General features: G+C 37.0%; 1 protein-coding gene across 1 annotated transcript in view; it reads right to left on the bottom strand.

Annotated features, from left to right (window-relative positions):
- Positions 1 to 372: 372 nt before the first annotated feature.
- METAP1D (methionyl aminopeptidase type 1D, mitochondrial) overlaps positions 373 to 12,410 on the bottom strand; it is a gene marked incomplete at both ends in the record, with an annotated part of 78,270 nt that continues 66,232 nt past the window's right edge. The window contains 5 exons of the mRNA XM_084237157.1: positions 373 to 451; positions 612 to 690; positions 1,576 to 1,623; positions 2,917 to 3,014; positions 9,909 to 10,072. Coding sequence (XP_084093283.1) covers positions 373 to 451; positions 612 to 690; positions 1,576 to 1,623; positions 2,917 to 3,014; positions 9,909 to 10,072 — 468 coding nt within the window. The remainder of the gene's footprint in view (positions 452 to 611; positions 691 to 1,575; positions 1,624 to 2,916; positions 3,015 to 9,908; positions 10,073 to 12,410) is intronic.

The raw sequence follows: 12,410 nt of genomic DNA, 5'->3' as shown, positions 1-12,410 counted from the left end.
AGAGCAGACACAGTGGGTTTAAGAGGTGAAAGCTTTTTACTTGGGCAGAGTCAAGACAAGGGAAAGAGAAAATCCTGTTACTCTAGGAATCCCTCGTCTTCCAAACGAGGGCGTCCCCACTGCCCTTTCACACGCACATCCAGCCCTGGGAAGCAGAGTCAGCAGCCAGGATCGTCTCCCAGGTTGCGCGACCCCGGCAGGGCTTTCGATCCCAGATCTCAACTACCCTCAAATTCCAGCGCGTTTTTTCCAGGGCGCTCCTGGGTGCTGAGTAGAGCACTGCGCAGCCTGGCTTTCGCCTGTGTTTTAAAAAAAAGTTCTTCAGGTGAATTCCAGCAAATCTGAGGGGGAAGGCAACCTTCAGGTCGATGCTCAAGCCTCGTGGGGCAGTTTGGTCAGGATCTGCGCTCCCTGCGACGTGATGAGAACCGTGTGCTCAAACTGGGCAGACCTGAAACACACCCGCCACCGCAGTGAGGACGCACGCAAGCGCCCGCCAGCCCCGGAGCCGCCGCTCACCGGCGACGCCGGCCAAATCTTCCCTTCCCTTACAATTTATTTTATTTTTTTTCCCCTTACAATTTAAACACAATAGGGCGGAAAGCAAACACCTTTGATTGTCCAGAGAGATGACAGTCCATGCATCTTCCAGGACTTTAAACTCAGGGGATCCCTCGGTTATGATTGGCTCTGTAAGAGGGAAAATAGTTACGGCAGTGATCTAATCAGATTCTTGTCAAGCATTGTTTCAGCTGATGATCAAAAAAAGAGAGGAAGACGGTTCTCTCCCTTCCTTCCAAGTGCTTCCCCCGCGGGTTCATGTTGTCATCTCGAAGGGTTGATAATTGATGTTGCTTACATAGTATACTACAAACTAAACAGTAGGAAGAGGAAACACTATGGCATTCAAAAATGTATGAAGTTGCCTAGTTCGTAATTTTTTAAAAAAGGGCATTTTAATCAAGCTTTAATTAGGACCCTGTGGATAATAACTACCCAAACACCAGTCCCTTTTATAAATACCAGTCAGTTTAAAAAAAAATATTTGAATTTTTAAAACCTGTTCAAAATGTGCATTAATCAGCAAATAACAATTTTCTTATTTTACTCTAATTGCTTCTCTATTAAGTTCCACAGTAAGAAATAAGATACCTTGGGGGTCTTAGGTGATTGGAATTTGGAGGTGACACCAATTACGTGATCAGCCAGGAATGGCCTGCCAGGGAACACATGCCACTTGCTGACAGGGAGCAAGGGACAATAATCGCTTCTAGTTACTGGGTGTTAATGAAAAAAAAAAAAAACCCACAAAAACAAAACAAAAAACCAAACATGACATTATGCTGGTAACAGAATTAGAGGTTGGATGGCTGCCGTCTCCTAAATGTGTCAGTAAGTATCTGATTTAGGAAGATGAGGCTAGAGGATATTATTTAATCAGATTTACTATGCATCTGAATTATTTCATTACACTGATTGGCTTTATTAGTCCTTTACGGGACTGCCTGGCCTAGGCCAAAGCTGCTGCTTCCGCCCGGGAGCCACAGCTCTCTGAAGAGGAGACCCAGCACTGACCTATGGTAAACGCCATGCCCTCCTCCATGAGTAGATTGCTGTCATTTGCTGCAAAACAAACAAATAAAAAAACATTGGGTAGGGGCATTGGGAAACCAAGAGATGATCAGAGACCAACAGAATTACAGAAGGTTGGATTGCTCAAAAAAAACTTGATCTCCCCCCCCCCCCTTTTTAGTGGAGAAGGGTGGTGGTTTCTAGAATCCTGGTTGGGAGATACCACCCAGTGTTGAACAGTGTTCCTGTACCTCAGCCTTTCCATTTTCTGCACTTGGCATCAAGGCCTAGCAGAGGCAGACTGGATGTTTAAAATACCTGTCTAGCTTGCCCCCAACCCTGTCCTCTGGCTACTTACTGGGAGATCTTGGGTCTTAGCTGGGTTCTGGGTTTTATCCCCCAACTCCCATCCCAATGAGAAGATGTCTTGGGGGAACTGATAAAAACGGAGGTAAGCGTAGGGAATAAGGATAGGAGTGACTTCAAGTAACTGCAAGTGTTGGTGCTGAATGTAACATAAGCCAGAGAGGCCCTTTCTGCATTCTATCTGGACCTGTTCTGAGATGCCTCAGATGGGGTTCCTTAGTCCAAAGGAAGCTCTCACTTACTGGGTAGCTAGGGATGTCCCAGGGGATGCAGTAGTTACTCTAGGGACTACTCCCATTACAAGCACACAGGTCAAGCCTCAGGACTTTCATTCAGTGCACTCCCCCTTGGGGGCACTTCAAAACATCCGGGCTGCCCCAGAATCTGCCTCCTACTCTAACTTGAGCTGGGGGGGCCCTCCCCCCCTTTCTGGCCCACTGCTTCTTTCTCACTGTAGGGCACACACTCAGGCAGTGAAAAGCAGGAGATTCTGGGGAAGGAACACAAGGGTGGGTATAATCTAGAAATCACTAAAGAGTACATGCTGCTAAATACATCAGCTGTCAACGCTGTGTAGGATGTAATGAAGTTTAACCACAACAGTCAGTGGTTAGAAAAGGGGGTAGTAAAAGAAAAACAGAAAACAGTCATGTGAATGCCACTGGGACACTGATGCAGTGGCGTTTTGTTTTGTTTCAGTAACTTTTTCTGGACAAATATCGTTTGTGCCTTCTAGCTATGCACCCTTCAGAAGACAAAAAGCAAAATAAATCTATTTGGGGATTGAAACTGCTGAGCTCTAATCCAGTAACATATTAATTGATGTGCTGGTTAGGATTATGTTTACACCCCTTTTCCATACATACACATATACACACAAAAAACTATAATGTGGATTCAAAGTTAGAAGAGCTTCAGGAATAAAACTGCCTTATCCTGATTCTATTCAACAAACCATGAAATAGAATGGTTTCTTACCATGATGCCAAATTTCTGGATGTCCATGAAAGTAAGATCCTATCCCATGTCCCACAAAATGTGGGCAGACTTGCAAACCATTCTGATGAGTTATGTGGCTTTAAAAGTAACCAAAAAAAATAGTTAATTAAATTAGAAAAGTTTTTAATGTTTGCTTCGATAAAACAAAATCACTTTAACATAATCTCAAAAAAAATACTAGTTATATTTAGAGTGAGATGATAGCACTAATAGGTTTTCATTATTCTAGAATAACCTGAATTTTTGCCATTACTTATAACAATAACAACTCCTTTAGGATAAGTGAAGGAAAAAAAGGGGTAGATATCTAACAGTAGTTTGCTTCATTTGCCTTAGTGCTGTTTTCAAACAAGGCTCTTTTAGACAACAAATGAGGGTGCATGCACACATCTACATCGAGATCTAGCCATGACACATGTGAACATAAGGCAGGCATAAAAAAGTCAAGTCTGGTTTGGATGGGGTTCCACACTGACACTTTGAAAATTACTACTCATTTTTAAATCAAATAGAAAAAAAAAATTTCAATCTAGAAATGTGACTTCATACTTCTGAAGTTTCCTTATTCTAGTTTATTTCAAAACATACATTTTACAAATATAGGAACACTTACACAAAAGCCCAAATCTGCTTTGTCAATGTTCTTGAAATACTCCCAAACAGGGGCCTCCCTGGAGGCGCAAGGGGTTAAGATGCAACCTATAAAGCTGTCCACAGCCTCTGCAGCACAAGTTCGATCCCCAGCTGGCCAGGGAGCAACCCACATGGCACAGCAGACCTCTCCTGACTCGCCCACTGCTCCCCTCAGCAGTGTATTTCAGTCATTCCTCCTGTTCTGCTCCCCACTCTGTCTCTGATGAATCCTCTCACACACACCCTCCCCCCACCTCTGGCCTGTACTCCAGCTCTTGTATGCACAAATAAATCTTAAAAAAAAAAAAAGAAATACTCCAAAACTTAGTGTTCATTTGGGATTTCCACTCAAGACTCATGCTATTAGCAAAATTCACGAAGAATACCTTTTAATGACGGTGATGCTTCAGAGAAGCTAGAATTCTGATTCCTAACGCTTCATTAGTTACTTCTGTGTGCAAAAGTTTTGGTTTTCTTCCAGTCTATAAAAATGAAATCTGGCACATAGAATACAGCCCTAAAATTTTCACCCACAAGGTTTAAGAGTTGTTTTTGAAATCAGTCAAACATACTTATTTCTGGCAACACCACAAGATAAGAACATATACACATTAATAATTTTCATGTGGATGAAGGACAAAGTGCCTTAATCATAACAATGGATTGGAATTGGTAAATTCTTAACAAAACCAACATTCCTAGAACCCAAACTAGGGTTTTAACAGATCCTAGAGTTACTTTAATATGAACACAAAGTTTTTTAGTCAGCATTTTTATAAGTATCTGTGTCAAAAAACTTTCTTAAAACATAAATAATCTTCATCTCCAGATTTATAAGGTATCTTCACTTAGGCCAGGATGTGAGTATAAATCACAGATGGGCATCTTATCATTCAGATTTAATTTCCATGGAACTGATAGTGCAGAAGTAGGTAACCTATGCATGTATTGGGGACAGATCGATAAGTCAGTGTTTTTATCTTTTAAGGTGTATTTTCTGGTTATTTCTCTGCGTCTTTGCACTTTGGGCAGGAGAGCTAAGAACTCTTTCAGGGAGTTTCTATTTGTACTACAGCAATTTCTATTAAAAAAATAGAAACGGTGGATGGAGAATGCATAGAAGGTAGAAGAGAAATTATTAAATAATATATAACCTAGGTTTTTTTTTTTTTTACAAGAATGGGTTCTACCTAAATCTATGTTCATTCAATTCCTACAATCTTCAATGATTTTAGAAGTATTTATTCTCCTATTTTCTTTTCTTAAAAAAAAAAATCTGATTGGCAGGCATCACAGTTACATTTTAAATGTGTGTTACAATGGCAATCTCCATTTTAATTTTCGATGAGAGGAGAGGAAGAAAGCCCACTCTGAAAAAACACTTGGGGTACCCTCCTACCTTCACACCTCTCATTCCTCTTCATAAAAGCATCTGTGCAGTTACTAGGTGGCTAAAGATATCTGTGTACATTCTCCTATAACAATGTTCTGCCTGGATCCCGCTAGAACTTCTGGTTACAGGAGAGTCATAGTATGTATGTCATGGATGCCAAGGTCAGAGGCTCTCATAACCAGATAGAAGAAAAAAATAGGACATATTTTCCTCAGTTCCTTGCCTAAGTACCCATTTCAATGTTTGGGTCCCAGAAGCTAAGTATATATATATATATATATATATATATATATATATATATATATATATATATGTATTTTCATTTTGGATTGGTAGTTTTTAACTCATACTTACTTGGGTAAAATCTCACTAATATACCTAGTTACTATTTAAAAGTATGCCTTTTCTACTATTTAAGAATGCATGGAAAACACAAGATTATTTACCAGATTCTAAAGCAAATTCAGCTGTAACACAAAAGCCAAGTATAGGTAAACCCCAGGGTTGTTTGGGAAGGTGGAATCTGTGTGCTTCTCTTGAGGGGTGTTTTAGGGAAAATGGAAACATCTGAGGGGGGGTGGGTACAGGTGCCCAAGACCTGTTCCCAGTACCAGACACCACAGGGCCACAACCATTTCTGAATACAAGGGTCTTCTTGCCCTGGACATTTCACAGACGAAAGAGTTATTTATTTATTTATTTTTTGGCTGAAATTTACTAAAAAGAACTCTCCTGGTATTAGCCGCTCTGTTCTGATTTTCTCTAACTAAAAATCCTCTAAACCAGTTCAGCACTTATCCATGAGTCTGAGCACATTTATGATTTGAACTCCTTTATCAGAAATATTTGGGGAGGTAGAAGAGAGGACTGGAGTAAGAAGGTGTACAAAGGTAATTTATAAAGTAACTTTAAAAGTATGCTGTATTATTACAGTTTGTTTCAGCTATCGTTTATGGTTGAAAGAGAAATCTCTCAAAAGGAATTTCACCTTGTGACCATTTTGTCCCCTTAATTCCTTTTCATGAGACAGTTTTCCTCAAAGTATTGTATAGCTAAATTAAAATTCTAAATACACTTCAACTACATGTTATGACTAAAAATACATTCCCCAAGAGGGCAGAGGAGTACTATATTTAAGTACATACTCTTCTAAAGAAATAAAAATCACATGGAAATTATTTTATGAGCTTTTTTACATGAATCCTATAAAAAGCACTAATTTCCAAATGTTCACAACTTTAATTAAAGAATCTCAAGTGGTACCTGATGTTCTAAGTTATGGAATTTTACTTTAATGTTTCCAGTTCTTTAAGCAGTAGTCTTTAAATGAAGGAATGCACAAACACAGGGATTCCTTCTAATGACAAGGAATGTTTAAGTACAATTAGTAATATTTTTGAAAGCCAACAACTGTTTTCCAAAAGAGTGGTATCTCTTTTTGTTTCAAACTGGATCACAAATTACTGTATTTTTCTTACAATAGTGCTGAACTTTTATTTGAGGTTTTCTGTCTCTGAAAAGCAGACATGATGGATTGAAATAAAAGATAATTTATTGCAATGCTTACTTTCATGTGCAGAGAGAAGCAGTGTAATTGTAATTTACAGTAGCTGTCAAGAAAAATCCATCACAGATGACATTAAAATGACTTATTTTGCCTGAGCCACTTATTGTTTAAATGTGCATAATCTAATAGAGATTATTTTTTAAAATCCGCTTTATATTCTTCTAAATTAATATCAAAATATATACTTATGAATTAAACATTAAAAACCATTTATTGATACTTTCATCATGCTACAACTATAAGTTTAAATTATTTTTGATTGAACTGTCACATATTTGTGAAGCCTGAATCTACACATCACAATATTCTATGTTCAGATCCTATCCACCATAATTACCAAAATACTAATTTAGAAATACTTTAATGCAAATGGATGTAAACCAAGTATAATAACTGCACCTTAAAGATTACTAGCCATCCCTCATGAAGCAAAAGGGCACACAGAGAACTCTTTTCATTAAACTATTTTAACCAATACTACTTCAGCCATATCTTCCTATCCTTTAGGTTCAAGAGAAAATTTGAAAATTTACTATAAAGATCACTAGGCTTTTGGTAACACAGTACTAATAAAGGATGCCTGAGTACGCCTTTCAAGTCTGTCAGCAAAGGGAGACTACGCAAAAGATGGTGAACATCTTAAAGGAGACGGAGTTGAAAGATGTTTGTAAACCTTCAGTCTGTAATGATTTCAAGTATTTTAGTCTTAAAGGTGGAGATTGTTTGTTTATTTGCTCCCTTGAGATTTTGCCTGAATAAGAAAAGGCTAAATAATAGATGTCCAGAAACACTGCCTGAACACATCAGAACAATTGTTCAAATCGGGCCAGTTTCCTCCCCAGTGGCAGACACAAACCATCTAAATAATGAAATGTATTAGGGTAAAAGTAAAAAAGTTCATTGTCTATTATTTTTCACATAGTTTTGTAAGTGCAGTTGTTGGGACTGATCTGGTTTTCAAAGAGGCTTGTACATGCAAATTCATACTCAGAAAACTGACCTTTGCATCCAGATAGCTAAAATCCAATGTCACTTTCAATTCTACTCTTCTTCTTCTTCTTTTTTTTTTTTTTATGTAGCTAGAATTAATGTAGTGAATATGTAATGAAATGCATTATCCTGCATGGAGATTTATCAGATTTTCCGACTGAATGCTATGCTTTGCTAGTACTAGCTGGAGTTCACCTGCATGTTGGTGTGGCGTGTGGCTCTTTTTTGTAAAGAGTTAAGTCGTACACAAAAAAAGGGAACAAAGGTCAGCACCCAGCCGCCACTTGAATGTGAGATTTTTCTTTTTATTCCCCTTGATGTATACTAGGCTCTGTGTTATTAGTCTTAATGATGGAAAATTGTAGTGTTGATACAAATCTTTTTTTCAAAGTAGTAGGCGGGAGCTCCATTTGTTAGTAAGTTTTTTTGTGACTAAAAGCCATGGACAGTACATTTATGTAGCAGTAAAAGGCCTAGATGCTCTTTCCATAGCAGAGCTAATTATTCCTACTGTGACCTTACTGATCTAGCCTGTTCCTAGTACATCTCATCTGCACGCCTGTTCCTCTGTGTAGATGGTGTCAGAGAATATGAAAAACCCTATAATGAAACCATTTTCATGATGGAGAAAGGCTACTGGAGTTGCACTTGCTACAAAGAGGCTCAATTATATGAGTAATTGTGATAATTTTCTACATTCATAGCCTTCAATGGGGAAAAAAGAATGAGAGCCACAAAGGAAAATTACTTTAACAAGAAAGTACAGAGAGTAAAAATGGAAGAAGAGACAAAAAGGGGAAAAAATAACCAGAAAAAAAGTTTAAAAAATAGATCTGGAGGGAGGAATAGCGAGACAGGGAGAACAACAGAAATGCTCAAAAGCCCATGTGCAGCTGTGTTGCACAATTAAATTGAATTTTTTTTTCTGCAGTTGATGAATGTGACTACTGCAAATGTGCCTCTGTAGTTAGCTATCATTTGTTGTTCCGTGACAGGAAAAGGATAATTACCTCTCAGAGAGAATCAAAGGCTGACATGCCCTTTAGACACAGCCATGAATGCAGAGCTCGATAGAATGCTTGAATAAGAATCTAGTGTTCTCTGCCCCCTTCTACTGAAGAATAAATTTTGTTAAAATGCAAGAGCACCACCAGTAAATTTGTTGAACCCTAGGTGTTCAAAAATATGAGGTACATCTATCGACTCATCCCATTTGCAAAAATAAAACTGCATTTTGAATTCATTTCTATTATATTCATGGACAGTAAGATAGTGAGATATGCATTAAATTTCTTTTCCCAGTAGGGGTCTGATTCAACATTTCCTATGAAAGAACAGAGAGACACTATCCTTTTTTCCCAGGCTAGTTAGCCTATAATTTAAAACTGTCAAAAACACAATTTTGTTCAAAGTCTTCAATAAAAGCTTCTCGGATATAACCCAAAGAGATTTTACTAAAGTTTGATTCAGACACTGTTACAATATTTTTAAAGCCATAAATACATTTAACTGATATTTTACTGCCTTTTTCTCAAAGTATTTGAAGGCTTACGAAGAAAAAAGGCAGCATCTTTTCAAGGTGACTAAGCCTTCCATCCTTTAGGCAAATGGGAAGTATTCAGGTTCATATTAATAAGGACAGTACTTTAAAAGGTACTGATGTGATCATCTTTAACAAAATGCATTACCTTTAAATGAAAACACATATTCTGCATGTCTCCTGCAAAACTGTTATGGGGAAGAAAGATCTAAAAGTAGATAACAGATTGCAAAGAGAAGTCTTGAATTCAGGAAATACACATACACTCAAAAAGCAAGCATAGAATACTATGTGGAAAATAAACAATAGTTTACAGAAAAAGGGAACCAGACAAAAAAAGGACAGATGAGCCTTAGAGGCTGTTTGCTAATCTATTTATTTGAAAGGTTAAGCTTGCTTGGGCTAACTAACACTTTTTACCTTTGTGTCACAGGAAAAGTTTCACCTCATCCCTTTACAAATTTCACTTTTTCCTGTCTCATTACCACAGGGTTGGGATATTTAGGCCCTTCTTAGGTGCTTTCTTTCATGACTGGGGTGATTTTGAATAAAGGGACACTATATGGACCAACATGTCAAGCTAAAACTAAAGCAGTCATATAGATATTGCTTGTAAGTTTCTTTGCTGACTCTGGTACTCTGGTATAATTCATTTTCTAAAAACCTTTTTTTTTTTTTTTTTTTTTTTAAACCCAGGGAACAACATTACAGCCTGGCAGTTCACATACTGATAGCAGACTGAAATGATGGTTCTGAATCATAAAACATGTCATCAACTTTATACCAAGCCACCAATAACCTTTGTACCATTTGCCAACCCTCCCTTTACTTGTCAGTGTAAGGCTTACCTGATTGTGTTTCCAATTACAGAGAAGGGGGCCCCTGCTCTGCAAGCTGCAATTGCTTCATCTCTACACCTCCTGGCCACCTCCACTAACTTTTTGCCACATTCATCCACATTGCCCACCAAAAATGTTTCAGAGGTGTCTCCATGGTAGCCATTGTAATATACCTAAACACAGACCGAAATTTTAACACATCCTTGTTTAAAAATCTTCTCTCTTGAAATATACATTGTATTCACTTATGTATTTAGTAAATTTATGTGTCTCACTTTTCCAGAATTAGCATCTAGGACTAGATATACCAAAACCTTGCAGGAATTAAAAAGATGACACCATATAATGAAAATGCAAAAATTTTAAATAGAGGCAGGAGTATGGCCATTTCAGGTTTATCATAGTAATGCTATTGTGACATTTTGACTCCTCACTTTATTTCTGAGAAGACAAAATTATATATGCAAAACTAGTGACCAAAAACATTGGCCCACAACTACCACAGAAAGTTTGGAGAATCTAGAAGTATTTAACATAAAAGTTTCTTCAATGTTATGAAGATACTGACCTTTAATTTACCAATTCTATACTTGGAGGTGATATATAATGACTAGAAGAAATAAAATAGCCATATCAGTATTCTAATAAACGTAGGAGAATTTAGTTCCAAGAACTGAAGTGGCTCAATATGAGAATGAAGTATGACACAGAAAAATCCTGTCCAGAAGTAAAAACTTAATCAAATACTCCAGAGAGCAGAATGTTAACAGATAACACTACACATAAATTTTTGAAATATAGAATTAGCTAGAATATAACAAAACAGGTTTAAGAATAAAATTACAAAAAATATAATTGCATCAGTCTTCAGTGATTCAGTAGGTCCTGTAGACACCAGATTCATTATAAAAATTAATGATTACTAAACACTGTAATAAATGTAGAAGGCAGAGAAGACTGATAATGATCCTTTGATACAAGGAATTGGCTGTTTTGCATAAATTTGTCCTATGTAATTATTCTTCACATTTAGAAACTTATAAAAAGATATTCATTGAGTTTTCTTTTTTAATAGTAATGTCTTAAGTTTGTATATAATACACATTAAAAAATTACTCTCCTATATTCTATAAGGGAAGCACGAAAAAAGTCTTTATTAACTATCTTTATTAAATATTCAGAAATTGAGGCACAAACAAGGAACTAACTAAGGTCAGTGGTAAAGACAAAGGTAGATCCAGATTAGTACCATGGTTACTGGCTTCTAACCAGGTGTTTTCTTTGCTACATCAGATTACCTTAATTGCTTCATAACAATGCTTTATGCATCTGTTCCCATTGGCAATCCAAGAAAGTACAAGTTTCAATTTTATATATTCAATATATAACATCTGTAATATGAGTAATTAGTAAAAAAATTGTAACTGAATATTTCTATTTCTATAACAGTTAAGTAAAATGAATTTTTAAAATCTTTATTTGCTTGTTTACATTACTTTTTGCTAGCTTTCATAATAACTGGAAAGGCTCAATATATATGAAAATACAATACTTTTCAAAGTCTATGCAAGTATCTGTAATCACAGTTTGTAAACACAAACTATTCTTGTTTTGTACTTCAATTATTCAACAACGTATTTGTTGAGCACCTACTATGGGCATCACATTGTCCATTTTTAAATTTTTTTTAAAGATTTATTTATTTATGCATACAAGAACTGGGGTACAGGCCAGAGGTCTGGGGGGTGAGAGGATTCACTAGAGACAGAGTGGGGAGCAGAACAGGCAGATTGACCGAAATACACTGCTGAGGGGAGCAGCGGGCAAGGCAGGAGAGGTCTGCTGTGCCATGTGGGTAGCTCCATGGGCGGGGATTAAACTCATGCTGCAGTGGCTGCAGATAACTTCGTAGGCTGCGTCTTAAGCCTTTGTGCCACCAGGAAGCGCATTTTTAACATCTAATTTTCAATGGTAAATAAGTCTGCTTTCTTGTGATATGATGATAGATGCAAATAACTATAAAGTGCAGTGAGTATTTTCTGATAAAAGTACAGGACCTCTTAAATGGACTCCTTCACTTAGTATTTCACTTTGCTGTATGAGTTTTGCAATTGTGAAACCATTTGGAATTGCTTATTAAAAGTCTTCAGGAAATTGTTTCTCGGCCTTTTGGCTAAGATCAAGTGTAAAAGCCTTCAGGAAACTGAAAAGAGGCATGGGATCGTCTTTGGACACATTGAATATTTGAGGGGAGAACATATTGCTCTCATTCAAAATAGCAATATTTTATTAGGCAGTGATTAGGAGAGATAATAAATGTAAAACTCCCAAACCAAGTATAACCCAAAAGAAAAATACATCATTAAAAATATTTTATTTCAGGCAAACTTTATTAAATACCTCCTTCTACGTAATTCTAAGTTGAAAAGATACCAACAGAATATATGTGAGACAAACGTTCAAGTATTCTCAGTAGGGCAGAGTGGCAAAGGAAAGAGTACCAGCAATAAA

This window comes from Talpa europaea (genome assembly GCF_964194135.1).
Source record: "Talpa europaea genome assembly, chromosome: 1".
Lineage (NCBI taxonomy): Eukaryota > Metazoa > Chordata > Mammalia > Eulipotyphla > Talpidae > Talpa > Talpa europaea.
Note: the sequence above shows the minus strand (reverse complement) of the source record. Positions and strands in the feature narration are given on the sequence as shown.